The sequence below is a fragment of the Marmota flaviventris genome, chromosome 3 (assembly GCF_047511675.1).
Source record: "Marmota flaviventris isolate mMarFla1 chromosome 3, mMarFla1.hap1, whole genome shotgun sequence".
NCBI classification, from domain to species: Eukaryota; Metazoa; Chordata; class Mammalia; order Rodentia; family Sciuridae; genus Marmota; species Marmota flaviventris.
Window position 1 is genome coordinate 567,430 of NC_092500.1, and position 22,168 is coordinate 589,597.

The window sequence follows — 22,168 nt, forward strand, 5'->3', positions numbered from 1 at the left end:
CTCAGCAGGGGCTGGTTTGTCCCTGGGCAGTCTTAATGGAGAGCCACCATTGATCATAAACCCCTCTGCCTCTGGGTGACTCCATTTGAGCCACCTGGAGCAAGGGCGGCTGTCAACCCCCAAGGAAAGGTTCAAGGCCAAGAACTGACCTCCCGACACTGGGCCCCCTGAAATGACACTTCTAGGGTCCAGAATAGGGCTCCCTGCTTCCCAGAGACCTGGCTGATTAGGAAAATCAGAACAAGATGCTGCTAAGAACAGGGGTGAACAAGGTGTGGTCTGGGGGTGTCCAGGGAGAGGCCCAGGAACCTGGAGGCCTAGTCTCCAATCTGGGCCCTGCCCAGCTGCCTTTGCTCCTTGCTACTGGATGGTGAGACTCCCTACACACCGCTGCTCCAGGTGGGATTCCACCCTCAGCCCCACCCCTTGGAGGATAGGTAGGCTGTAGGAAGAGATTCAGGGCCTGTCCTTAGGTGGGGCCAGAGAGGCATGGGTTTGGGGGCACGTGGGGGTGGGTAGGCCAGACTGGAGTGGGCAGAATGCCAACAGATCCAGGGGTGACCTGTCGTGGCATCCCTTTCCCATTTTCCTCCCAGTGTAGTGGGAAGGGGAAGAGGTGGGTATGGGGAAGAGGTCATGGGTAACCTTAATGACCTTAACTGAGTTGTCCCTGAAATCAGCCTCTCATGCCAGGTTTGTCTTTAGGAAATTCATCCTGACCACAGGCAGAAGCCCACCCAGGAGAGCTGAGGGGCAAACTGACCATCAAGCTGTCACAGCTGACAGTGAAGGGGTCCTGGACCAGCAGGGGAAGTAGACGTGGAGAAACAGGAGGGGTGCCGGGTTTCTGCTCTCGGCGACTGAAAGGCTCAGGGGTCACTCCAGTTAAACTGGGCCGACTGGGCTGCGCAAAATAACCCCACCAGAGACACAAATACCTTTTTCTTTGGGGTCGCTGTGACAGCTCCTCTGACCTTAAGGGTCTGCAAAAAGAGAGAGTGAGAGCATGCGGCTGACCCCTTTTATTGAGGAGAAGTTATTTAAATGAGGCAAGGTCAGGTTTCAGGGGGCTGAGTCTATCTTCATGATGTCCACTGTCAGCAGGTTGACTGACACCTGGGTAGGCCACACCCAAGGGCACAGTAAGAGAAGGGGACACACACAGGCACTTCCATGCAGGATTCTCTCCTAAACAGGGCAAGGGGTTAGATTACAAGGGAACAGGTGAGCATAGCTTCACCCGTGGGGCTGTAGCAAGACACACCCATGCACGAGACACCGACCCTCGCCCATGTGAGGGGAAAGCTCTGCCACATTTCTGTGACTGAGCGTCTCAGCACCCAGCCCGGGAGTGTGACTCAGTCACGTGTAAGGTTGGTCTCCCACAGAGGGGGGTTGATGTTTGGGGTGACATTGAATCAGGATGAGGGCCCTGGGTGGGCTTTTTGTACTGTGGACCCCTCTGCCTGCCCTCTGCCCTTGCAGAGAGCTGTTCCCCCTTCTGGACCCCACCTTCTGGACTCTGCCTTCCTTCCTGGATATACCAAGTGTGACCTCTGTCCTGTTCTCACCTCAGGGCTGACTGGAGGCTTGGCCCAGCCTGCTACTGTTGTCACCCCTCCAGGGGCCTTCTCTGACCTCTGCCAGGATCTGAGGGTCTCTCTCCTTAGGGGGGCCTCCAGCACCCGCCACCTGAAACTCCAGTGGTCCTTTCCCCCAGTAGTAGATCTCATGCCAGCCCCAGAAGGCACTGGGGAGAGCTGAGGGGCAAACTAGCTGGCAGGCACAGTGGGGGATCCCAGCAAGTTTGCCAAGGCATGAGAATCCCCCCACCCCCGCGTGCAGCACACCGTGGAGAAGGTGGGGGCACCTGGCCCCGCAGGGAGGTGGCTCCATGCTCAGTTCTGCCTATAGGACTTAGGGAGGGGTTCCGGGAGGACGGAGGGGGCTTCCTTGGTGTGCAGTCATCTCCCCATCCCTCTGGCCGTGCGTAGTCCTCGCCGTCCTGGGAACGCATCCCCACCCCTCCGCGGCGAGGCTCAGACAAAGGCGGCTCCCTCCCCCGCGGCTGTGGTCCCCACTGCCCGGGCTCGGCTCCGCCTCCGCCTCCACGGTCTTGAGCTGAAGCTCTTTTACTCCGCCCCAGAGAGAGGCGCTGCTAGGACCCCAGCTGGGGCAGGGCGGGCCAGGAGGCTCCAGAACTGACACGGGCTCTTCTTCAGGTGCCGGGGGGGCTCGGTTTGGCCCAGGGCACGCTGAGGCTTCCTTCTACTTGGGGCGCCCCACAGTGCGGATCTGGGGCCGATATGCGTGTTTGGCTTGTTACTGCGTGCACTTGTTTTCACTGGTTCCATTTATTTATTTTTGGTACCGGGATTTGAATCCAGAGGCACTTACACACTGAGCTACATCCCCACCGCTTTTTATTTTTGAGACAGGGTCTCACTAAGTTGCATAGGGCCTTGCTAAATTGCTGAGGCTGGCGTCGAACTTGCGATCTTCCTGTCTCAGCCTCCCAAACTGCTGGGATTGCAGGGGTGAGCCACCGCGACCAGCGCCAATTGTTTATTTGGTAAATTTTTTTTCTTTTTTCTTTTTTTTTTTTTTTTTTTGCGGCAATGGGTATCGAATTCAGGGCCTTATGCATGCCGGACAAATGTTTTACCACTGAGCTACACTCCAGTCCTAATTTGTATTTAAAAATCGGATTTCACATTAAAACATTTTATTTTTATTTTCATTATTTTTCCAATTTTTTTGTAGTTGTAGATGAAAAGAATGCCTTTATTTTATTTGTTTATTTTTATGTGGTGCTGAGGATCAAAGCCAGTGCCTCAAGCATGCTAGAGAAGCGCTCTGCCACTGAGCTACAGCCCCAGCCCTATTGAAATTTGTTTTTAAACTATAAATCCGGGCAACTCAGAGTATGATTTCCTGGTTTCTTGGGAGGGGCGGCCCAGCCACACAGCTCCCCTCCTCCTGGACGCCCGCTGCTCCCCCACGGCCTAGGGTCAGGAGCCCTTTCTTCAAGGGGCAATGCTCCTCCCATTCCCGGTCATTCTCAAGTCCTAATAAAAGCAGTCCGGAGCTAACACTCCCACGAGGCCTTGCTGGAACGTGGGGAGCATCCCCACTGGTCATAAAAGCCACCCTCTGGCCGTGCGTAGAGCCCTGCCTGCCTCTGCTGTGCGCTCGCTTGGTCACTCTGCCCGAGGGGCGGGCCCCTAGTCTGTGCGGGCTTCCCGGGAGAGCTGGGGCCGTTTCAGGAGCGGGCAAGGTTCCCGGCACCAAACAAGACCCACTTGAGGACCGTTCCGGGTGGCCACAACACCCCAGAGGACCCCTGGTGCCGCCGCTGTCCCTGGTGCTGACTGGCCTGGCCCGTGGACTCACCCCTCCCAGGAGGCGGTGGGGCCAAGGTCAGGGGCGAGCTCGGCGGAGAGGCTTCCCGGAGGAGGCCGAGGTCAGACTGAGGCAGGTGTTCCAGGAGGCCAACCACCGTCGCCAGGGCCAGGCGTCCTCCACTGCCCAGGACCCAGCAGAGGGGCCTGGCCAAGGAAGGCTTGTGCGGGAGTTTCCGACGCGCCTTGCTGTGGCTGTTCGTTTTTACTGGCCGCGTTTTCTTCTGGGTGAAAACATTTCCCAGGACCCGCCCAGGCCTCGCCTGGAGGCTCCCCATTTCTGAGGAAGAGGCTGAGATGGAGGCTGCGCGGGCTGCGGGAGGGGCGGCGGCCCGGCTGCGGTGAGAACCAGGGCAGTACGCGGCCTGGGCGGTGGACGCGGGGGCGACAGGCGGCCTCCTCGCCGCCCCGGGGAGGGCAGGCTTCCGCTTTGTGACGGTCCCCGCGGGGCAGGAAGCAGCGCGCGGCCTCCGGGAACCCCCGGCCCGGGAAATCCGCCGGGCTCCGCCCCGGCCCTGGCCCCGCCCCGCCGCCGCCCCCCGCTCGGCGCGGCGCGGCGCGGCGCGGGCTGGGCGCGGGCTGGGCGCTGGGTTGCGCCCGCGCCAGCCTCGGCTCCGGACATGTCGGGCCCGCGCGCCGGTTTCTACCGGCAGGAGCTGAACAAGACCGTGTGGGAGGTGCCGCAGCGGCTGCAGGGTCTGCGCCCGGTGGGCTCCGGCGCCTACGGCTCCGTCTGGTAGGGGCGGGGCGGGGCAGGTGGGGCCGGGGCGGGACCGAGCGCGCGCCCCCTCCCCGCGCCGCGCCGGTGCCCGGCGTGGGGAGGGGCCTCGCCCTGCCTCCGCCCCCGGCCGGCGCGCCCCGAGAAGTGAATGGGGGGAGGGCGCGGAGGAAACTTTCCTCCCAGACGCGCCTCTCGGCAGGGCGGGGGTCGCCCTACGGCCCTGCAGATCTCGAGTGTCCCCCACTGGGGCGGAATCCTGTGGCGTCACAGCTGAGGGGAGGGCTGGTCTTCCGTGGCCCTCAATGTCCCTGCAGCCCTCCGGGACTCTCTTGGGCAAAGGCCAGCCGCCCCCAGAGTCTAGCAGATTTCCCGCGTCCCAGACAGGCGCTATTATTTGAAAAGGAAGAGGCCAGTCGAGGAGGTCAAGACCTCTCCCTGAAAATGGCTTCAGCCCTGTGTGTCATGCCCCTCCCCCACTTTTGGGGTGTTTCAGCTTCTTACCGGGCTTAGGCTGGATCAGAGACGCCTACCATTCCTCCTGTAATCCTTAGGTGGTGTCTATACCCCACCCAATCTAGTCCCCACCGAGGAAACGGACTACAGTTCCAGCAGCTAGAGTCTGAGGCCCAGAGGATAGACTTGATGGGTGCTGTGGCCAGGTGCCCCTTTCCTGTAGGCACCTGCTGAAAGGTGCTTAGAGAAACCCTAATTGCTGCTGCAAGGCCCACAGTGAGGTTGATCAAGGCAATGGACATTGAGAAGTGCTCGGGATCCTTGTGAGGCCAGTGTCAAGTAGCTGCTGTCCACGGTAGATGGTGTTGGGGAAGGAAGGCCGGGGCTGTCAGGCTCTGCAGGGTACAAGTGGGTGTCTCCATCCCTTCCGGCCAGTTCCTAGGAGCTTGCAGCAGGCCCACATCTTCAGCTCTTGCTTGCCTGCCGTTAGAAGCCTCCAGCAAGTCCTGTCGATCCCAGGGCAGGGCTCTATCTTCATCTCTAAGACTCAAGGGCAGAAAGAGTAGGGAAGATGTGGAAGTAGTTCTAGAGGGACTCTGCCTCACTGGACTCACCTTAGGATCCGCATCTGGGAGCCCCTGGGAGGTGTCGAATTCTCCAAGTGAGGCTGCCTCTCTGGCCCTGTGTCTGCTCAGCTCCACTGCTGAGGCTGATGACCAGGTACCAGTTCTCTCCCACTTGATTGCACAGATGCAATCAGACAAAAGGATCTGAAGCCCCACATGAGGGGCCACGGCCCTCATCCAGACACCAGGAGTGACTTGGACCTTCCCCTGCCCCTGATAGGGGCTTTCTACTACCCTGCAAATGAGCATCGCAGACCCAGCCTGCCCTGCCTACAGTGTGGTGAGGGGCGGGGGGGGGGGGGGCTATCTCCACTTTCTGGAGGGGGATAGTCCTGAGAGGAATCGAGGTGTGAGAGAGATAAGGGAGATAAGGGACAAGCATCAGCCAGGGGAACAGGCTATGCAAAGGCCTTGCTGACAGACTCATGCAGATGGTTCATAGCTGAGCCCTTATCATGAAGGACCAGCAGAGGATCAGGGACTCTGTCTATTTGTGATTGTGGATGATGATGATGACTGCATCCTCTCCAGTGAAGGGGTAGATGGCTGAGAAGCCCAGTGCGGAGGTGGAGGATCAGAACTCTAGGGAGTGGGTCTGAACAAGGGGATGTTCTGTGGGCCCCTAGTCCCCTTCAGCTGGACATTTCCTACAGTCTAGTTGCTCATTTAAAAATTAGGATGCACCTAATTTTTAAATGAGCAACTAGACTGTCACCTCCCCTTGTATTTTAAATAAGCAGAGGTATGGGGATTCCAGGGGCTTAGAGTTGGCTCTAAATTCTGTAGTGAACCTCCCTGCTCACGGGATTCAAGGGTGAGGGGCCAGGGGCCGTGGGGTACCGCGGGAGCGGCAGTGGCGCTTTCCTGGCGGATTTTTCCATGCCCAGGCCTCGCTGTGAGCGGGGTCTGGGTTAGGGGCGAGAGTCGCCGGACAAGAGAAGACCCAGGCCCCACAGGAGAACGCTGTTTGGTGGTGACCTGAAGACTCCTTCCTGGAGCAGGCGTGAGGGGTGTGGGTGAGAATCAAGGGTGAGCCGTGCCTCTAAGGCCGGACCGACCTGCGGAGCACCGCCTGCGGCCCTCTGCCCAGGGCCCAGCGCGGAAAGGTCCAGCGGCCTGGGCGGCACCCTCTCACTTGCCCGCCTTGCAGTTCAGCCTACGACTCACGGCTGCGCCAGAAGGTGGCAGTGAAAAAGCTGTCGCGCCCCTTCCAGTCGCTGATCCACGCGCGAAGGACCTACCGCGAGCTGCGGCTGCTCAAACACGTGAAGCACGAGAACGTGAGCCGGCGTCCCCGGGCGGTGGGAGGGAGGGCGCCCGGGGTGGCCCGGTGGTTCTCTGGGGCTCCGCCAGGGCTGGGCCGCACCGGCAGGGAGGGGCGGAGCCTATGGGAGGCACTCCCCGGCAGGGTCCTCACTCCGGGCGGGCGCTGCCTCCGCTCCCCACCTAGGTCATTGGGCTTCTGGACGTCTTCACACCAGCCACATCCATCGAGGACTTCAGCGAAGTGTGAGCAGCTGGACTGGCGCCGGGGTGGCTGGGAGAGCTAGCGCGTCCAGGAATGGGGGCAGGCTCGGTCCTGACCCCTGATCTCACTGCAGGTACTTGGTGACCACCCTCATGGGCGCCGACCTGAACAATATCGTTAAGTGCCAGGCGCTGAGCGATGAGCATGTCCAGTTCCTGGTTTACCAGCTGCTGCGTGGGCTGAAGGTGAGGCGCTGGGCTCTTCTTGCCCTGAGGTCTGGGTGCGAGACACAGAGCGGGCCTGGGCTCACCACGGCCTCTCCTCTCCCCTCCCGTAGTACATACACTCGGCCGGGATCATCCACCGGGTAGGTGCGGTGCGGTTGAGGGTACGGTCTGCGGGGTCTGCGGGGTTCCGGCCTCCGCTGACGCCCCGCCCACCCCGCAGGACCTGAAGCCCAGCAACGTGGCGGTGAACGAGGACTGCGAGCTCAGGGTGAGGGGCGTGGGGTGGGTGGGCCATGGGGGTTCACATGGAGGGGCCTAGAGAATGTCTGTGGTCGCTGCAGATCCTGGACTTTGGGCTGGCACGCCAGGCAGATGAGGAGATGACAGGATACGTGGCCACACGCTGGTACCGGGCGCCCGAGATCATGCTCAATTGGATGCATTACAATCAGACAGGTTCTGTCAACCCTTGTCCGCCAGGGCACTTGACCAGAAAGGGCCGGCAGAGGCACACCAACGCTGGGGAGGGTGGCAGAGTGGTGGGAATGAGGCCAAAGGGGGGCAGACAAGATCTGGGGGCTGCTTTCAGAGGAGCCTGGACCATGGTGGAGGGTATCCTCTGGCTCGTGGGACCATCCTCTCCCCTTTTCAGGGCAGGGTACAGAGAAGGAAGGACCCTGCTAGTCTTTGGGCCTACATGTGACTTGAGGGTTACTGGGATGACTCCTCCCTACCTCCAGAGCATACTGACAGGCTCTTCCCTCCTCCCCCAACAGTGGACATCTGGTCTGTGGGTTGCATCATGGCTGAATTGCTCCAGGGAAAAGCCCTCTTCCCAGGGAATGACTGTATCCTTAGTCCCGGCTGTGGAGCAGGGTGGGGGGGGGGCTTTAGCCCTCTCCGGCAGTCTCACTTCCTCTGCTCTATGCCCTACAACCTTGGGCTCACTGCCCTCAGCTGCAGGACAACAGGCTCCAAATTCTGGGGCGTAGGGGCTGGTGAAGGTCCATAGCTTGCCGTACGGTGTTTCCTGAGCCAGGTAGACATTGACCAGCTGAAGCGCATCATGGAAGTGGTGGGCACACCCAGCCCTGAGGTTCTGGCAAAGATATCCTCGGAGCATGTGAGTCAGTGCCCAGTCAGCCACCAGCTTCCTCTGCTGACCAAGCCTCGGGGAATGGGTGGTGTGGAGAGTATGGGCAGGGTGGCACAGAGCCCAGGTTAGACACCCAGCCCCTTCAGGGGGGAATGGGAGAATGGGGAGGGATTTCCTGGCACAAGGCTCAGTGAGGACAAAATCACAGCACACCATAAACTGTTCTGGCCATGGGCAGTAGAGGGGAGTGGGGTGCAGGGAACTCTTGGGACTTACCTCCTGCAGGTGCTGGAGCCATCCGATCCCATGAGGGAAGAGGTCTGTGGTCTCCTGGGTCTAGAAGCTGGAGATGAACAGTCCTCTCAGGCTCTTCTCATGTGCCCCCAGGCCCGGACATACATCCAGTCCTTGCCCCCCATGCCCCAGAAGGACCTCAGCAGCATCTTTCATGGAGCCAACCCCCTGGGTGAGGACTGACCCTGGGGCTAGGCTGGGCTCCACATCTGATCCTGGACATGGAGCTCACCCCCATCCCCACTGCCCCTTCTGCAGCTGTAGACCTTCTTGGAAGGATGCTGGTGCTGGACAGTGACCAGAGGGTCAGTGCAGCTGAGGCACTGGCCCATGCGTATTTCAGCCAGTACCACGACCCAGATGATGAGCCAGAGGCTGAGCCCTATGATGAAAGCGTTGAGGCCACGGAGCGCACGGTGGAGGAGTGGAAGGGTGGGCAGGGGCATGGGAGGGGTAGTGGGGCTCAGGGGCCTGAGGACTGTGTTCTCCAGAGCAGGGTTTTGCCTGTTTCCTGCAGGAAATTCTCCAGTTTCTCCCCAGCATGGTCTGTCCTCCACCCAGAGTGGAGCAAGTGGAGATGAGTGTGTGTGTGTGTGTGTGTGTGTGTGCACGTGCGTGCGTGTCTTCAGCAGAGGTGGGGGCAGCATAGGGTGGGTTCTGGTTCTCAACCTGAGTTGAAGCTGCTTTTAGAGGGTGGTGGGCATAGACCAGGCAGTGGGTGTTGACAAGCAGGTGCGGGGGCTGGGCTGAGGGACGTACAAATTCACCCTTTTCTTTCACCTCCTCCAGAGCTCACTTACCAGGAAGTCCTCAGCTTCAAGCCCCCAGAGCCACCGCAGCCGAGTGGCAGCCTAGAGATTGAGCAATGAGGCGCTGCCCAGCAGCCACACTCCAACACATGGTCCTGAGCCTGGCCTTTTCCTCAGACCTGACCCTGCTCCTGGGACCCTTTGCCTTAAGGGGAATCTATACACACATGAATGCAGGAGTGTAGGCACAGGTGTCTGCCATGTGTCGAGAGTCTGGGCAGAAGTGTCCCTGGGCCTACCTTAGTCCTCCCGTCCTCTCCAACCCGTCAGGCTCTCCCTCAGGATCTCACTCTGTGGGATCTGGGTGCCATTGGGGATGCCCCTGAGGAGTGTAACTCTCTCTCCAGATCAGACTCATAGGGTCTGCAATGGGATGAGGGTGAATGGGCAGGGCCTCTGGAGACTCAGAGGGAGAGTTTCCGTAGTTAAGCTGCCCAACCTGTAAGTGGGGCACTGCCCTAGGAATTGCTGAGCTGAGGCAGGGCCAGTGCCCCACCAGGATGGGCAGGATCTAGCTGAGGGGTGGCAGGGTGGAGACCACCACCAGATGTCCAGTCCACAGCTGCTTGCAGCCCTGTGTTTGCCTGTGGCATGTGTGCAGGAGTACGCACTCTTGTGTTCACATGTCGGGACATGTGCAAGTGTGTGCTTGTGTGTGAATCTGTAGGTACCCGAGGCCTAGCAGCCGTGTCTGGCAAGAGGTGTGAGTTGGAGGAGTCACAGTGGTCACTGTCCTCCCCCAGTTCCAGATTCCCAAGGGGTGTTGAGACCTTGGTAGGTACCATGTTAGGGCTCTGGGGGCCCAGGGGCACCCCTGTGGGCAAAAGCCGGGGCTTTCTCCTTGGGCAGGGAGGCTTCAGCAAGTTCCTGAGGCCTGCAGGTACAGTGCCAGCTAGAAAGCTGATGAGCAGGAGGTCTAGCCTTGAGGAGGCTAAAGCAGACAGTACACGGATGCTGATTTGGACACTCCTGTCCCTGGACCCTGGCCCAAAGCTGACAAGCCTTTGCCTGCTTCTACCTCTGCCCACTGTTGTGGCCCTACAGCAGGAGATCAGGGTACTCAGGTCTGTGGGTCAGTCCTCACCTTCCCTTCTCCCAGAAAGGAGCTGACCACGTAAACTCTGGGACAGGATCCTGCTTGGAGATCTGCTGGGGGTGTGGCTCCTCCCTGGAGAGGCAGTGACCTCTTGCCTCCAGGGACCCAGGAAGTTCTGGATGTCAAGTGCCTGCACCCCCAGGGGTGCACAATAAAGGGGTTTCCTCTTGCTCAGTTTGTGTTCAGGCCCCAAACCTTCTGTCCCCTACTATCCCTTTGTCTAGAGGGGATGGCTGGATCTCCATGCTTCACACATCTCCAACTGGCCTTGCCCCCCAGAATTCTGTACTGGCCAGCCCCCTTGGTCCTCCAGTGAGACCATCAGACATCTGGCACCCTCTCTGCTCCCTGGAGGGTCTGAAACCCAAGAGGCCAGGGAAGGTGAGGCTAGGGAGCTCCAAGGGGAACAGGGTGTGATGGCCACTGACTCCAGCGGCTTTGTTGGGGAATCCCTTAGGTGGGTTTGGCTCCTGGCTAACACTCATACCCTCCCTCACTCAGTGGTCAAGGAGACCACACAGGCGTCATTTAGATGTCTCTGGGAACAAAGACCTGCCCTTCCTCAGGTATTGAATGGGGTAGAGGAAATGGCTCTCCTTTCCTTCCTGGTTAGGGCTAGAGAGGCCTCTCTAACCCAGGGATTCTCACCATAGCTGCTGTTACTGCAGCTCACATGTGGGGACAGTCTAGGTCTTGGAGGCCTGGTCAGTGTGAGGGATGTCCTGGGGAGAACCTCAGAGGCCAGGCTGTTCCAAATCCAGTGTCTGAGGGTGGAGAATGGGAGCAGAACTGGGTACGTGACCCCACCTCCACAGCCTAGTTTGCCCCTGGACCCTTGGGTCCCCACAGGGCTAGGAAGGCAATTCCTTCCTAAAGAAGCCGCCTGGAGTGGGTGGGGGTTTCGACTGAGGCAGCCCAGGGCAGGAAGGACACAGGATATAGGCAGTTGTGGTCTGAGTGGCCCTAAGCTGCCCCTGCTTGCTCTTGTCACCAGCTCACGAATTTGTCAGATCGCGGGCTGCAGCCCAGGTGTAAAGCTGCTCTGGCCTGGCCTTGCTGAGCTGCTGATTCATGACGGCAGGCGGGGCATGAGGGCGGAGAGGGGGCCCTGGGGATCCTGTTACCCACCAGTCCAATGGGCTCCTGGGGTGGACCCCATATTCCCTCTTCAGACCTGGGTCACTGAGCTGTGGGAGGGGTAGGGGCTTTGTCCGCCAGAAGCATCTGGTTCAGCACTGGGCCAGACCCAGAGAGGATACCTACAAGGAGGGGTAGGTTGTAGGCCCAAGCAGGTCCCTTCTTTACCCCGTATGTGGGAACACCTTTACAAGTGACTGAGGCTCAGCCTGCCTTTGAAGGACAAGCTAGGCAGGGGATGGAACAGACAAGGCACAAACCTAGAAAATGCCTGGAGCAGATAACCAACAGGGTAGGTGGGGGGAGAGGAGAAGTTGGGGGTGAAAAAGGGGGATCTATAGGACCAGCCCCTCTGGCTCCTGCATGGGGAAGCTGGGGGGCTGGTGGCCAGTAGTTGAGGATACCACCCGAGAAAGGCAGACACAGAACTGATCCTCCTCCATGTGGAAGGAGGGATGTCTGCAGGTCAAGACTCCTGGGGATGGGTGGGTTAGCTTCTGGGATGAGGCATCCTTGGGGGCACAGCAGGGAGCTGACACTGAGAACCCAGGGTCCAGGGCCCTCAGGGCTGGGGGGCTGGGTAGGGGTGGGGCAGGAGTGGAGTCTGGACAGATGGAGAGTGATCGGGGTTGGGGTTAGGAGCCAGGTGGGCTCAGGCTGCCTAGGATGGGCTTAGTGCCCTGGGAAGAGGACAGTAAGGACTGGGGCCCAGAGAGACTCCCGCTAAGACACCAGGGCTGGGAAGTCCAGCGGGGGGCGGAGGCCGGCCAGGGTGTCAGGTCCGGCCCAAGCCCTGGGGCGGCCTCCCCTCCCCCTTCTCCCAGCCTCAGGCCCTCCCCCGGCGGCCGCCTCGGGTTTCCGGAGGGGCCGGCGAGCGGGCGGGGGCGTCACGTGCGCGGGGCTCCGGGGGCCGGTTGGTCCGTGGGCGGGGGAGGGGCCGTGAGCGCCCGCCGGGCGGGGGTCGGGCGGGGGTCGGCGCCTCGGGAGAGCCCAGGGCGCGCGCGGAGCAGCCCCAGCGGCGGGCAGCGCGGAGCGGGCCGGGTCGCGCGGTAGCTCCGGGCGACTGCGGGGGCGTCCGCAGAGCCCGGGTCCCGTGGGGCCGCGGCGGGGCGGCGCCCGGCCCGCGATGACTTCGCCGCCGCCCGCCCGCAAGGGCTTCTACCGCCAGGAGGTGACCCAGACGGCCTGGGAGGTGCGCGCCGTGTACCAGGACCTGCAGCCCGTGGGCTCGGGGGCCTACGGCGCCGTGTGGTGAGCGCGCGCCGGGCGGCGGCGGGGCGGCGCGGCGGGGTGGCCCGGCCCTCCCGCTAAGCCGTCCGCCCCGCAGCTCGGCCGTGGACAGTCGCACGGGCACCAAGGTGGCCATCAAGAAGCTGTACCGGCCCTTCCAGTCCGAGCTCTTCGCCAAGCGCGCCTACCGCGAGCTGCGCCTCCTGAAGCACATGCGCCACGAGAACGTGAGTCGCGCGCGGGGCCGGCTCCCCCGCCGCCAGCCGTGCCCCAGCGTCAGCCTCCTCCGGGAAGAGCAGACCCCCTTCCCAAGGACAGGCGGTCGGAGCCGGGCAGGGGGGACAGAGCCCAGCCACTTTCTGTGGGTCACTACTTCCCCCAAGCCCAGTCCCTCCTCAACTCGGCCACAAAGCCGACCTCCAGGCAGGGTGGTGGGAGGAGGGTTCCCCTGGAGGAGGCACTTCCCCTCTTCCCCACGGCAGGTGGCTTCTCCAGCCACTAGCTCTTCTCCTGTCCACTTTGGAGCCTTCTACCCCAGGGGCCTTGGGGGTGGTGGCGCTCGGAATGCAAGGCAGGCAGAGTGCTGGGGTCAGGCACTGTGGCTGTCACCTGCGAGCAGTGCAGACTCTGGATGAGGGGTTTAGGGAGCTGTTTTGTTGGGGGTATAACTGGGTCCCCAATGGAAAAAGCCATCTTATTTCCAGTCTGGTTGCCCCTGGGCCTCTCACATGGTCATCGTGAGTATAGCCTCTGAGTTCTGTCCCTTCCACCCCAGTCTGGACACCCACACCTTGGCTCCTGACAGATGTTCTGGCCCCTTCTGGGTCACCAGAGCCACCAGCCCCCTGGGAACATGAGGTCCCGGTGTCCACCATCAAACTGACCCCTTGATTCCTGGCCCATGCCACTTGACCCCTCTGGTGGGTTCTTTATTTTTCCTGGCTCCCTGTGTCCTTTCCAGCCTTGGGCTTGGTTGGCTCCCTTTCTGTGTTCAGTCCACTTGGGGTACCCTTCCACCTCCCAGTCACACGTGGGCCTCATCCCACGAGTTCAGCCACCTCCATCCTTGGTCTCATCCAGCCTCCCACTTCTACCCACCCCCACCCAGGGGCCTATCCATGTCCTCTGTTTAACCAAGGGCTCTGGGCCTCCTCCTCAGTCACCTCCCACCTCTGACCCAGTCTGTGCTGGGTCACTCTGCCAGGCTCCGGAGTGCCCACAGCTGGGCATTGCTGCACCCAGAATGTCCTGAACACAAGCTGGGAGGTTCTGCCGATTGTGATCCACCTTCCCATGAGGAGACTGAGGCTCAGAGAGGCTGGGTGCTCCACTCAGTGGGGACAGGGAGCTGCCACAGACCCCTTAGCCATTTCAGGCTTTCTCTTCTCAAACCCTGGCCCCTTGCTCTGGGCCACAGTCCACACTACAGAGGGCAGATGAGCTCTTCCAGTGCTCCTGGCCCCCAGTCTCAGGTCATGTCTGCTGCTCCATCTGCCCACCAGGCCCGTGGCTTCACCCATCCATGTTTCTGCCCACGGGTCTGGCTTTAAGTGCTGTGGTCACCCAGTTGCCTCTCCATTTTGGTTCCACTGTTTCTGTGTTCCACTCTGTTCCTACACTGCAGCAGAAGGTCATGTTCAGCATCACACCTGGGCTTCAACCCTTCTAAAGTGGCTCTTCAGATCAAATTCATCCTTCCTCTGGTGTGTGTGTGTGTGTGAGGTCCTGCTGGGCTTCCTCCGGCCTCTCCTCCACTCTCCCCTGGCCTGGGCATCAGCCACCTGGCCTCCCCCTCTGTTACTCAGACCCTAGAGGTGTTCTCCCTCCTGTCTTGGCCATCATGTGCCTGGCCTCTACTGGCACATCCACCTGCCCCTCAGGCTGCTGGCATATGCAGTCCCCCTTCAGGAGGGCTTCCTGGGCCTCTAAAGACCCCATTACCCCCAAGTGCTAGAACTGCCATTGTCACATTGCCTGTCTGCTGTTTATCCGCAGGAGCCAGGTCTGCCACTTAGTCTCGACAGCAGAGGCATGAACCCAGGAAGGAGCTACCTGATGTCCCCACCCTGGTCCTGGGTCGACTTGGCTGGGGAGAGGGACAGGGAGGGAGGGCCAAGAGCTGGTGCCCTAGGACTGCTTGGATCCAGCCCAGACTTAGGACTGCCTCTCTCCCAGAGAATCCCGGCTGTCACCACCCAAAAATAGCCTGTGTCTGTGGGCAAGTACACCAGTGCTTGGCCACACTGCCAGTGGGCACAGTACAAGGAGACAAGGACAGCTGCAGGGGGGGCTTCCTGCCTTAGTGCAATGCTAACTGCGGTGTGTCCTAAAACCCTGCATCCTCTGTATGTCCTTGACACCACCTGGCCCTCTGCCCTGCAGGTGATTGGGCTGCTGGATGTGTTCACTCCTGATGAGACCCTGGATGACTTCACAGACTTGTGAGTACTGACCTGGGCTGGCCAGGGGTGGGAGGGGGACAGGTGGCTCCTGGGTGCTGGCTTCATGTTTTGGGTGGTCTTGGGGGCCTTCTCCCCATAGCATGAATGGGGGTCCAGGGGCACATAGCCCATCCCCCACTCACATCACAGCCTACTGCACACCTTCCCGTGTTCCTGGGACCCACGGACACTGGCATGCCTGGGAAGAGCTGGGGCTTCCTCTTCCCTCCAGCCTGGCGCCTGGGCCCTTCATGTTGGAGGTGTGAACCCTGGACCCAGTGTTTGTGAACAGGCAGGTCCCGTGCTTCAGACTCTGGCACCTGGTGTGTGCCTAGAAACCAGAGCTGCTGACCTTTGTTGGCAGATGGGTCAGAGGCGGCGAAAGTACCCACCCTGTCTCTGCCCTGCTGAGCTTGCCCTGCAGCTGGCCAGCCCACACTTGCATGGCTGTTGGCCGAGGTCACAGTAGGTCTGGGAAGGGCTGGAGAAGGCAGCAGGCTACTTGTGGCTTGTCAGAGGTCAAGGCCCACACTGGCCCAGTGTTCTCTGGAGGGGGCTGATGTCATGTTTCCTCCACCTGCCTGCTCATCTCTCTGGCCCAGATGTCTGAGGTCCCCACCTCGGCCCCAGACTCCCTCCTCCCCTGCCTGTGAGGCCTTGGGTCTAGTGGCCTTCAAGGCCCAACCCTAGCCCTTGCCTGGCATGCAGCACTCTTCAGATGGAAGTCCAAAATCCCTATCACAGCTGGGTACAGTGGCATGAGCCTGTGATCTCAGTTTATCCGGAGGCTGTCGCAGAAGGATCATAAGTTCGAGGCCAGCCTTAGCATTACAGCAAAACCCGGTCTCAAAAAAAACAAAACAGCCAAGTCATGGTGGTGCATGCTATGATCCCAGCAACTCAGGAGCCTGAGGCAGGAGGATCACAAGTTCAAAGCCAGCCTCAGCAATTTAACAAGACCCCTAAGCAACTTAATGAGTTCTTGTCTCAAAATAAAAAAACTAAACAGGCTGGGGATGTGGCTCAGCGGTTAAATACTCCTGCATTCAATCCCTGGTACCAACGAAATGAACAAACAAAACAAGCAGGACTTCTGCTCAGTGGCAGAGCCCTTGTCTAGCAGGGGTGAGGCCACAGTTTAATAACGACAAAACCAAAAACCTCAAGGAGCAATTCCTTCCCCACCAGACATTCCAGGCAGGGTAGGTGGGAGGGAGGGAGGGTGGGAATGTGCTGGAGAAGATGAGGCCATTGCTCACTGACTGGTAGGGGTCACTGACCAGTGATGAGTGGGGCTTGGGGCATTGACTGGACTGGGATCCAATGAGGACTGGGTGCTACAGGGTACCCCTTGAGGAGTCCCTGCTGGGGCTTGAGCCTGGGCCCAGCCCAGATCCTGAGGCTGGCCCTGCCTGCTGACTGTACTGGGGCGTCCCTTCTGCAGCTACCTGGTGATGCCATTCATGGGCACTGACCTGGGCAAACTCATGAAGCATGAGACACTGAGTGAGGACCGAGTCCAGTTCCTGGTGTATCAGATGCTGAAGGGGCTGAGGGTGAGGCCTGCAGGGTGGCCGCAGGGAGGTGGGTGGAATAGGGCATGGTGGCCCGGAGGGCCTGTGAGCTGACCCCCTCTTTCCCACAGTATATCCATGCTGCTGGAGTCATCCACAGGGTGAGTCCTGGCAGGGGTGGGAGGCCACCTGACTGCCCCTCCCTGGTTGTGTGGGCACAAGAGGGGTTTTATCCCGGACTCGGTTCTTACCTGTAAGGTGGGTACAGTGTGGTCTGATGTGGAGGTGCACACAACACCTCATGCACAGCCTGTCAGAAGTCTGCCCTGGGGCCCCGTCCCTCTACTCTTCCTTGAAGGTCTTTGGGGGCCAGCGGCCAAGCCTCGCCTGGTGGCCCTAGTTGAGGTGCTGCCCAGGCCCTTGGATTGTACCTGCTCTGGCAGGCAGGACACAGTGGCCACCTTTTCTCTGCCCCAGGACCTGAAGCCTGGCAACCTGGCTGTGAACGAGGACTGTGAGCTGAAGGTTTGCTGGGCAGGGTGCAGGGCTCCTTCTCCATCTGCCCAGCCACCTACGTACCCTCAGACCTAGGCAGAAGCCAAGCAGTGGGGGCCACAGACACGGGGTGGGGAGGCACTGAGCACGCTTCATCCTTACTTAGGTGAAGGGCAGGTGTCCCCAGTCTGATGTCTGACCCAGGGCAGGGCTGTGAAGGCCCTCCACAGGTCAACAGGGTGACTCCTGCTCCTGAGGTGGGTTAGGCTGGGTGCATTAGCCACAAGGAGGCACCTTGGGGTCCAAGGCTAAGTGGCAGAGTCCCAGGATGGAGGCTTTGAGTGCTGCTCCCTTAGGGTCTCCGGGGCAACAGTGGCCTGTCCACTTCTCAGGGGTTCCCTCAGCCCCACCCCAATTCTTCCTCAGATCCTGGACTTTGGTCTGGCCAGGCAAGCAGACAGTGAGATGACAGGGTATGTGGTGACCCGGTGGTACCGGGCCCCTGAGGTCATCTTGAATTGGATGCGCTACACACAGACAGGTGAGAGGCCTCCCTTCATGCCTGGAGACCCATGCTGCATCTGTCTCCCACCTGGTTCTTCCTGGGGAGCCCCATGGCCACTGCTCCCCAGGAGGCTGTGGGCAGGGTGAACCTGCATGGCCTGAGTGTACATGCCCTCCCTTGCTCCATGTCTGTGTTCTCCTCCTACCTTCCCCTGTGTCTGTGTTCCTATGCCCCCTGCCCCTCGTGTGCCTGTTCGTCCCCCTGCCTTCGGGGCACTGACAGAGCTTCTGTCTCAGTGGACATCTGGTCGGTGGGCTGCATCATGGCGGAGATGATTACAGGGAAGATACTGTTTAAGGGCAACGACCGTATCCTCCCTAGTGGGCGTCATGAAGCTGGGGAGGTGGGTGGTTGTATGGGTCCTGCCCTCTGGCCTGTGCTGTGCTCCTGACCTCCATGCAGACCTGGACCAGCTGAAGGAGATCATGAAGGTGACAGGGACACCTCCTGCTGAGTTTGTGCAGAAGCTGCAGAGTGCTGAGGTTGGCAGGGAGTGGGCAGGCCAGCTGGACCTGGGCCTGGGAGCTGGCCCCTCACCATTCTTCCTGTGTAGGCTAAGAACTACATGAAGGGCCTCCCTGAGCTGGAGAAGAAGGATTTTGCCTCTGTCCTGACCAATGCAAGCCCTCTGGGTAGGTCTGAGTTGGCTGGGGGTCCTGGGTGCTGGGGCACGAAGCAACCCGGTGGGCCTGATGCCTCCTCCCCCAGCTGTGGATCTCCTGGAGAAGATGCTGGTGCTGGATGCAGAGCAGCGGGTGACGGCGGCTGAGGCACTGGCCCACCCATACTTTGAATCCCTGCACGACACAGAGGACGAACCCAAGGCCCAGAAGTATGACGATTCCTTTGATGATGTGGACCGCACCCTGGATGAGTGGAAGCGTGAGTGGGGTTCCCCATGGGGCCCGTGTTGGGGCCTTGTGTGCCCTGGGCCCCTAACCTATGTTCTTGGGTTGCAGGTCAAGTGAGGAAGAGGACAGGAGATCAGAGGGCAGCATGGGGCTGTAGGACTTGGTCAGGGTGACCTCTGGCTAGGGCGGAAGGCCGTGGGGAGGGGTGTTCCTGGCAGAGGCTCCACACAAAGGTTGGCACAGGATGTATCCCAGGAGCTATGCAGAGCAGGTCTGAGCTCAGGGCAGCAGTGCCCCCTGGCCTCTCCCAGCCTCCCTCATTGGGCTACCTAGCCTCTCCCAAGTCTAGGCCAGAGATCCTGCCAATTGGAGCCCCTCCACATCCATCTGCTTGTCCTCAGGCCTCTCCGCTCATAACTCTTGAAATGGTTCTCACCTCTTCTTGCTGGTTTCAGGACCCCTCTCACCTGGACAACTGCACACTTTTCATATCCTGCCTACAGGGAAAGTCAACCCCCATGCAGGCCCCAGGGCCAAAGCCCCCCTTGACACCCTGCAGTTCTCCTGGAGTTCACACCTCTCCAAGGCTGTGCTCAGCACCGTCAGCTACGTGCTGACTGTCCTCTTACACAGAGGGCCCTCCCTTCACTTTTTTTTTTTTTTTTAGTTGTAGATGACACAATGCCTTTATTTTATTATTTATTGATTTATTTTATGTGGTGCTGAGAATTGAACCCAGTGCCTCATATGTGCTAGGCAGGTGCTATACCACTGAGCCCCAGCCCCTGCCTGCCCCTGGAAGGCTGTTCGCAGATGCAGCCTGGGGGACAGAAATGTCTGATGCCAGCACCAAGGTGTGCTACTGAGTGCCAAGCTTCATCCTATTGATGATCTCGACCTGGGGCTTTGGTCCTGCAATCTGGGGTGGAGGGGCTGGACAGGCTGGGGTTTCCGGATCACAGTGCTTAGGGATGCAGTGTTCCTCTGTGCCTCAGCAGGAGCTCCACCCTTCTGCTCTCATGTGCTTATGAAAAGTTTCTGGTGCTAAACAAGATAACATGAAAACCATAGACCTCAGGATCCTCTCTGTGGTTTCCGCCCACATACACTGTGGCTGGGAGCTTTTGCTTTTACAGTAGGCCACGGAGGACACGTGGCCCAGCCCCTGGGTGGAACACGAACTCCCATCACCTCCCGTTTCCCTGGGACAGCCGGCTTTTTCATGCAGACTTTCCCTAGGTGGGCTGGCCTAGTTAGGATAAGAAGAAAGCCCCATGAGGTACTGGCCTCTGTCCTCCAGTGAGAGCAGAGGCTGACTGTCTGGTCTGTCTCTTGTCCCTCTGCAGGTGTCACTTATAAAGAAGTGCTAAGCTTCAAGCCTCCCAGGCAGCTGGGTGCTAGGGTTCCCAAGGAGACGGCCCTGTGAAGACCCCTGGGTGACATAGGGATATGCTAAGAACTCTGGCTGGGAGCCTCATGCCTTAGCCTCCCTTCACTGGGAGGGATCCTGATTATCACTGTGGCCTTGCCTGGAACTTACATCCTAGGGCAGCTGCTTGGAGAGGCCGAGTAGACCCCCTCCGTGAGTGGACTCCCTCTTTTCCCACGTCTGTATCCCTGCTCTTGGGTGCTCCCAGAGCATCTTGACCTTAGGTGACCTTGGAGTATCTTCGCTGTCTGCACAGTACCTCTACCTATCCTGGAATGGAACACAAACTCCCATCACCTCCTGTTTCCCTGGGACAGTCGGCTTTATAGCTGGCCTTGGGCCTTGGGCTCTGGAGCAGTAGTCCCTTCCAACAGGGCGCAGCAAAAAGCTCAGAGATGTTATGGCTCAGGGTCAAGTGCTGGCCTCTGAGCCCTGCCTGCTCTGGACTGTGCAGAGGTCAGCTCTCAAGAAAAGGAGAGGAAGGGCAGTGGGCTTTGACTCAGGGACATCATCTCTCCTGGGGATGGTCATCATGGATTCTCCTGCAAACCCAAGCTGGAGTGTAAACCAGACATTTGGTGTGCCCATCTGGCCAGAAGGAAATAAACCCTTTTGTAGACCTTCCACTCTGGCTGTGTGGCCTGATGCCTGAGCCCCTCCTCAGACTTCTAAACTCCTGCCCTGCATACAGAAAGGTGGCATCCTGAGCTCAACCCTCCAGCCTGGGGGGGTCCAAGCACCCTGCCTCCCCACATATTACATCACTGGTGTCGACCTTCCTAGCCCTGTATCAAAACCGAAAGCCCCACATTAGGGCTTGGCCCCCTCCATTCTTGTGGGGCGACCTTACTCTTTATTCAGGCTTAAATTCTGAGCCAGTTGGGGGCAGGGCTGATGCAGGATCAGCCAATGGGAAGGATATTAGGACCTCACCAGGGTCTCAGACCCTGCTGAATTACCTTCACCCTCCAAGGCTGAGGCTCCCGGGGAGGAAGGGGATGTGCATGCCAACTGAGGTACCTCTGATCTCTGAGGTGGTCCCTTTCCCTTTGACAGTCTCTTGCTCCTCCCCTGGCCACACCCCGGGGGCATCCCCGAGCACATGCTGCCCTCTGTGGGCCATTCTCCTAGGACAGGCCTCAAGATCAGAGGCCACACTGGGCTCCTTAGATTGTTCTTGCTCCTCTACACTGTCCCTCCTGTAGATGTATCCAAACCGGGGTGTATGTGGGGTGGACCATGGAGGGCCCGGTGTCCCTCTCCCACTGCTGGAGTTCCTGTGGACAGGTGCACAGTTGGCTCTGGCAGATAGGGTCAGATGAGTTGCCACCAAGGCCACCCGCCTGTTCTGCCCCAGGGCCTTCTCATGCCTTTGGTTCAAACCTGGTCAGTCCCTGTGGCTGTCGCATGGCGGAGACCTGCAGGAGGCACCTGTTCCCAGGTGACCAGCCGGTGTTCACCCCTGGCTGTGGCCTGGCTGTGGCGCTGGTCCTAGGGAGGGCTGGAGGTGCCAGTTAGGTGGCCCAGGGCCTGGATGAGCTCTCCAGGTGTGGCAGGGTGGGCCTGGCACCAGCCACTTCTGACCGCCCCAAGACCCTTTCCCCAGGGCCCCTGGATTTTGCGTGTGCCTCTGAGTCTCACGCCTTTTGGTCATCTGCGGCTCCTTTTATCCTTGCCCGTCCTGCTTCCCGCCTGTAGCCTCCTGCCCTGCCTGACCCGACGCTGCTGCAGCCCCCTGTCCGGTCCTGTCTGCGCCTCAGCCCAGACCCGACGACTTTCCACTCACGGTCTCGGGGTCTTCCTGAAGCCTAGGTCGGATTCTGGCAGTTCCTTCTTGAAGCTCGCCGTGGGGCTGCACGTTGATGCCGCCCAGGACCAGCTGAGTCGGGTCCCTGAACCACTTGCCGCCCCCTTTGAGCCCACGGACCCTTGGCCACACCGACTCTTCCCTGAGCCCTGGCCAGGTGCCGGGAGCCGCACTGGACTCAGCGGGCCGCTAACACGTCTGACCGTGTGTCCTTCGCGCTCGGAGTGGGTTCCGGGGACATTTGAGGCAGAAGACAGACGGATGGGCGGGGCTTCAATGACAGTCCACAGGAGGGTCTGGGGACTATTCTCTCTCCTCTCACCCTACACCCCTCCCATCACCAGAAGGGCTTGGGGGCGGGGACCCTCCCCAGGCTCCCAGCGGTGGGAGAAGGTGGCTCTGGAGCCCGAGAGCCGGCCGAGCCACGGGGCGAGGCCGAGACGTCTAGGCCGCCCGGTCCCTCTGGGGCGGGGCTTGCGGGGGCGGGTCCGGGACTCGGAAGCCGGAA

At 60.0% G+C, this 22,168-nt stretch overlaps 2 protein-coding genes across 5 annotated transcripts; both read left to right on the plus strand.

Annotated features, from left to right (window-relative positions):
* The first annotated feature begins 3,124 nt into the window (after positions 1-3,124).
* On the plus strand, positions 3,125-10,365 carry Mapk11 (mitogen-activated protein kinase 11). 3 transcript variants are annotated; one of them, XR_003585165.2, is made up of 13 exons: positions 3,963-4,137; positions 6,352-6,481; positions 6,652-6,710; positions 6,803-6,914; positions 7,007-7,036; positions 7,117-7,164; positions 7,238-7,352; positions 7,673-7,744; positions 7,940-8,019; positions 8,380-8,458; positions 8,545-8,718; positions 9,076-9,869; positions 10,195-10,365. XR_003585165.2 is itself a non-coding variant. In XM_027953150.3 (12 exons), exons 1-12 carry the CDS (start codon positions 3,699-3,701, stop codon positions 9,153-9,155), a joined length of 1,023 nt encoding a protein of 340 aa, XP_027808951.1. In that variant the 5' UTR covers positions 3,125-3,698; the 3' UTR covers positions 9,156-10,365. The 3 variants fall into 3 exon arrangements, 2 of the variants coding, with proteins under 2 accessions (XP_027808951.1, XP_027808950.1); XM_027953150.3 differs by lacking the exon at positions 3,963-4,137 and adding an exon at positions 3,125-3,742 and having other exon boundaries at positions 9,076-10,365; XM_027953149.2 differs by having other exon boundaries at positions 9,076-10,365.
* A 1,970-nt stretch (positions 10,366-12,335) lies between these two features.
* Positions 12,336-20,479, plus strand: Mapk12 (mitogen-activated protein kinase 12). Of its 2 annotated transcripts, XM_027953134.2 has the most exons (12): positions 12,336-12,579; positions 12,656-12,785; positions 14,941-14,999; positions 16,444-16,555; positions 16,645-16,674; positions 16,991-17,038; positions 17,435-17,549; positions 17,810-17,881; positions 17,976-18,055; positions 18,127-18,205; positions 18,282-18,455; positions 19,771-20,479. In XM_027953134.2, exons 1-12 carry the CDS (start codon positions 12,455-12,457, stop codon positions 19,848-19,850), a joined length of 1,104 nt encoding a protein of 367 aa, XP_027808935.2. In that variant the 5' UTR covers positions 12,336-12,454; the 3' UTR covers positions 19,851-20,479. The 2 variants fall into 2 exon arrangements, with proteins under 2 accessions (XP_027808935.2, XP_027808937.2); XM_027953136.2 differs by lacking the exon at positions 16,991-17,038.
* Positions 20,480-22,168: the final 1,689 nt, after the last annotated feature.

What these genes read in the sequence shown, in the direction of transcription:
- Mapk11 (XM_027953149.2), top strand. Translation starts at nt 4,022, where the DNA reads ATGTCGGGCCCGCGCGCCGGTTTCTACCGGCAGGAGCTGAACAAGACC. An exon ending in GGCGCCTACGGCTCCGTCTG is followed by an intron (nt 4,138 to 6,351) that starts GTAGGGGCGGGG and finishes CCCGCCTTGCAG; the next exon opens with TTCAGCCTACGACTCACGGC. An exon ending in AGCTGCTGCGTGGGCTGAAG is followed by an intron (nt 6,915 to 7,006) that starts GTGAGGCGCTGG and finishes CCCCTCCCGTAG; the next exon opens with TACATACACTCGGCCGGGAT.
- Mapk12 (XM_027953134.2), top strand. Translation starts at nt 12,455, where the DNA reads ATGACTTCGCCGCCGCCCGCCCGCAAGGGCTTCTACCGCCAGGAGGTG. An exon ending in CTGCTGGAGTCATCCACAGG is followed by an intron (nt 16,675 to 16,990) that starts GTGAGTCCTGGC and finishes TCTCTGCCCCAG; the next exon opens with GACCTGAAGCCTGGCAACCT. An exon ending in GATGCGCTACACACAGACAG is followed by an intron (nt 17,550 to 17,809) that starts GTGAGAGGCCTC and finishes CTTCTGTCTCAG; the next exon opens with TGGACATCTGGTCGGTGGGC.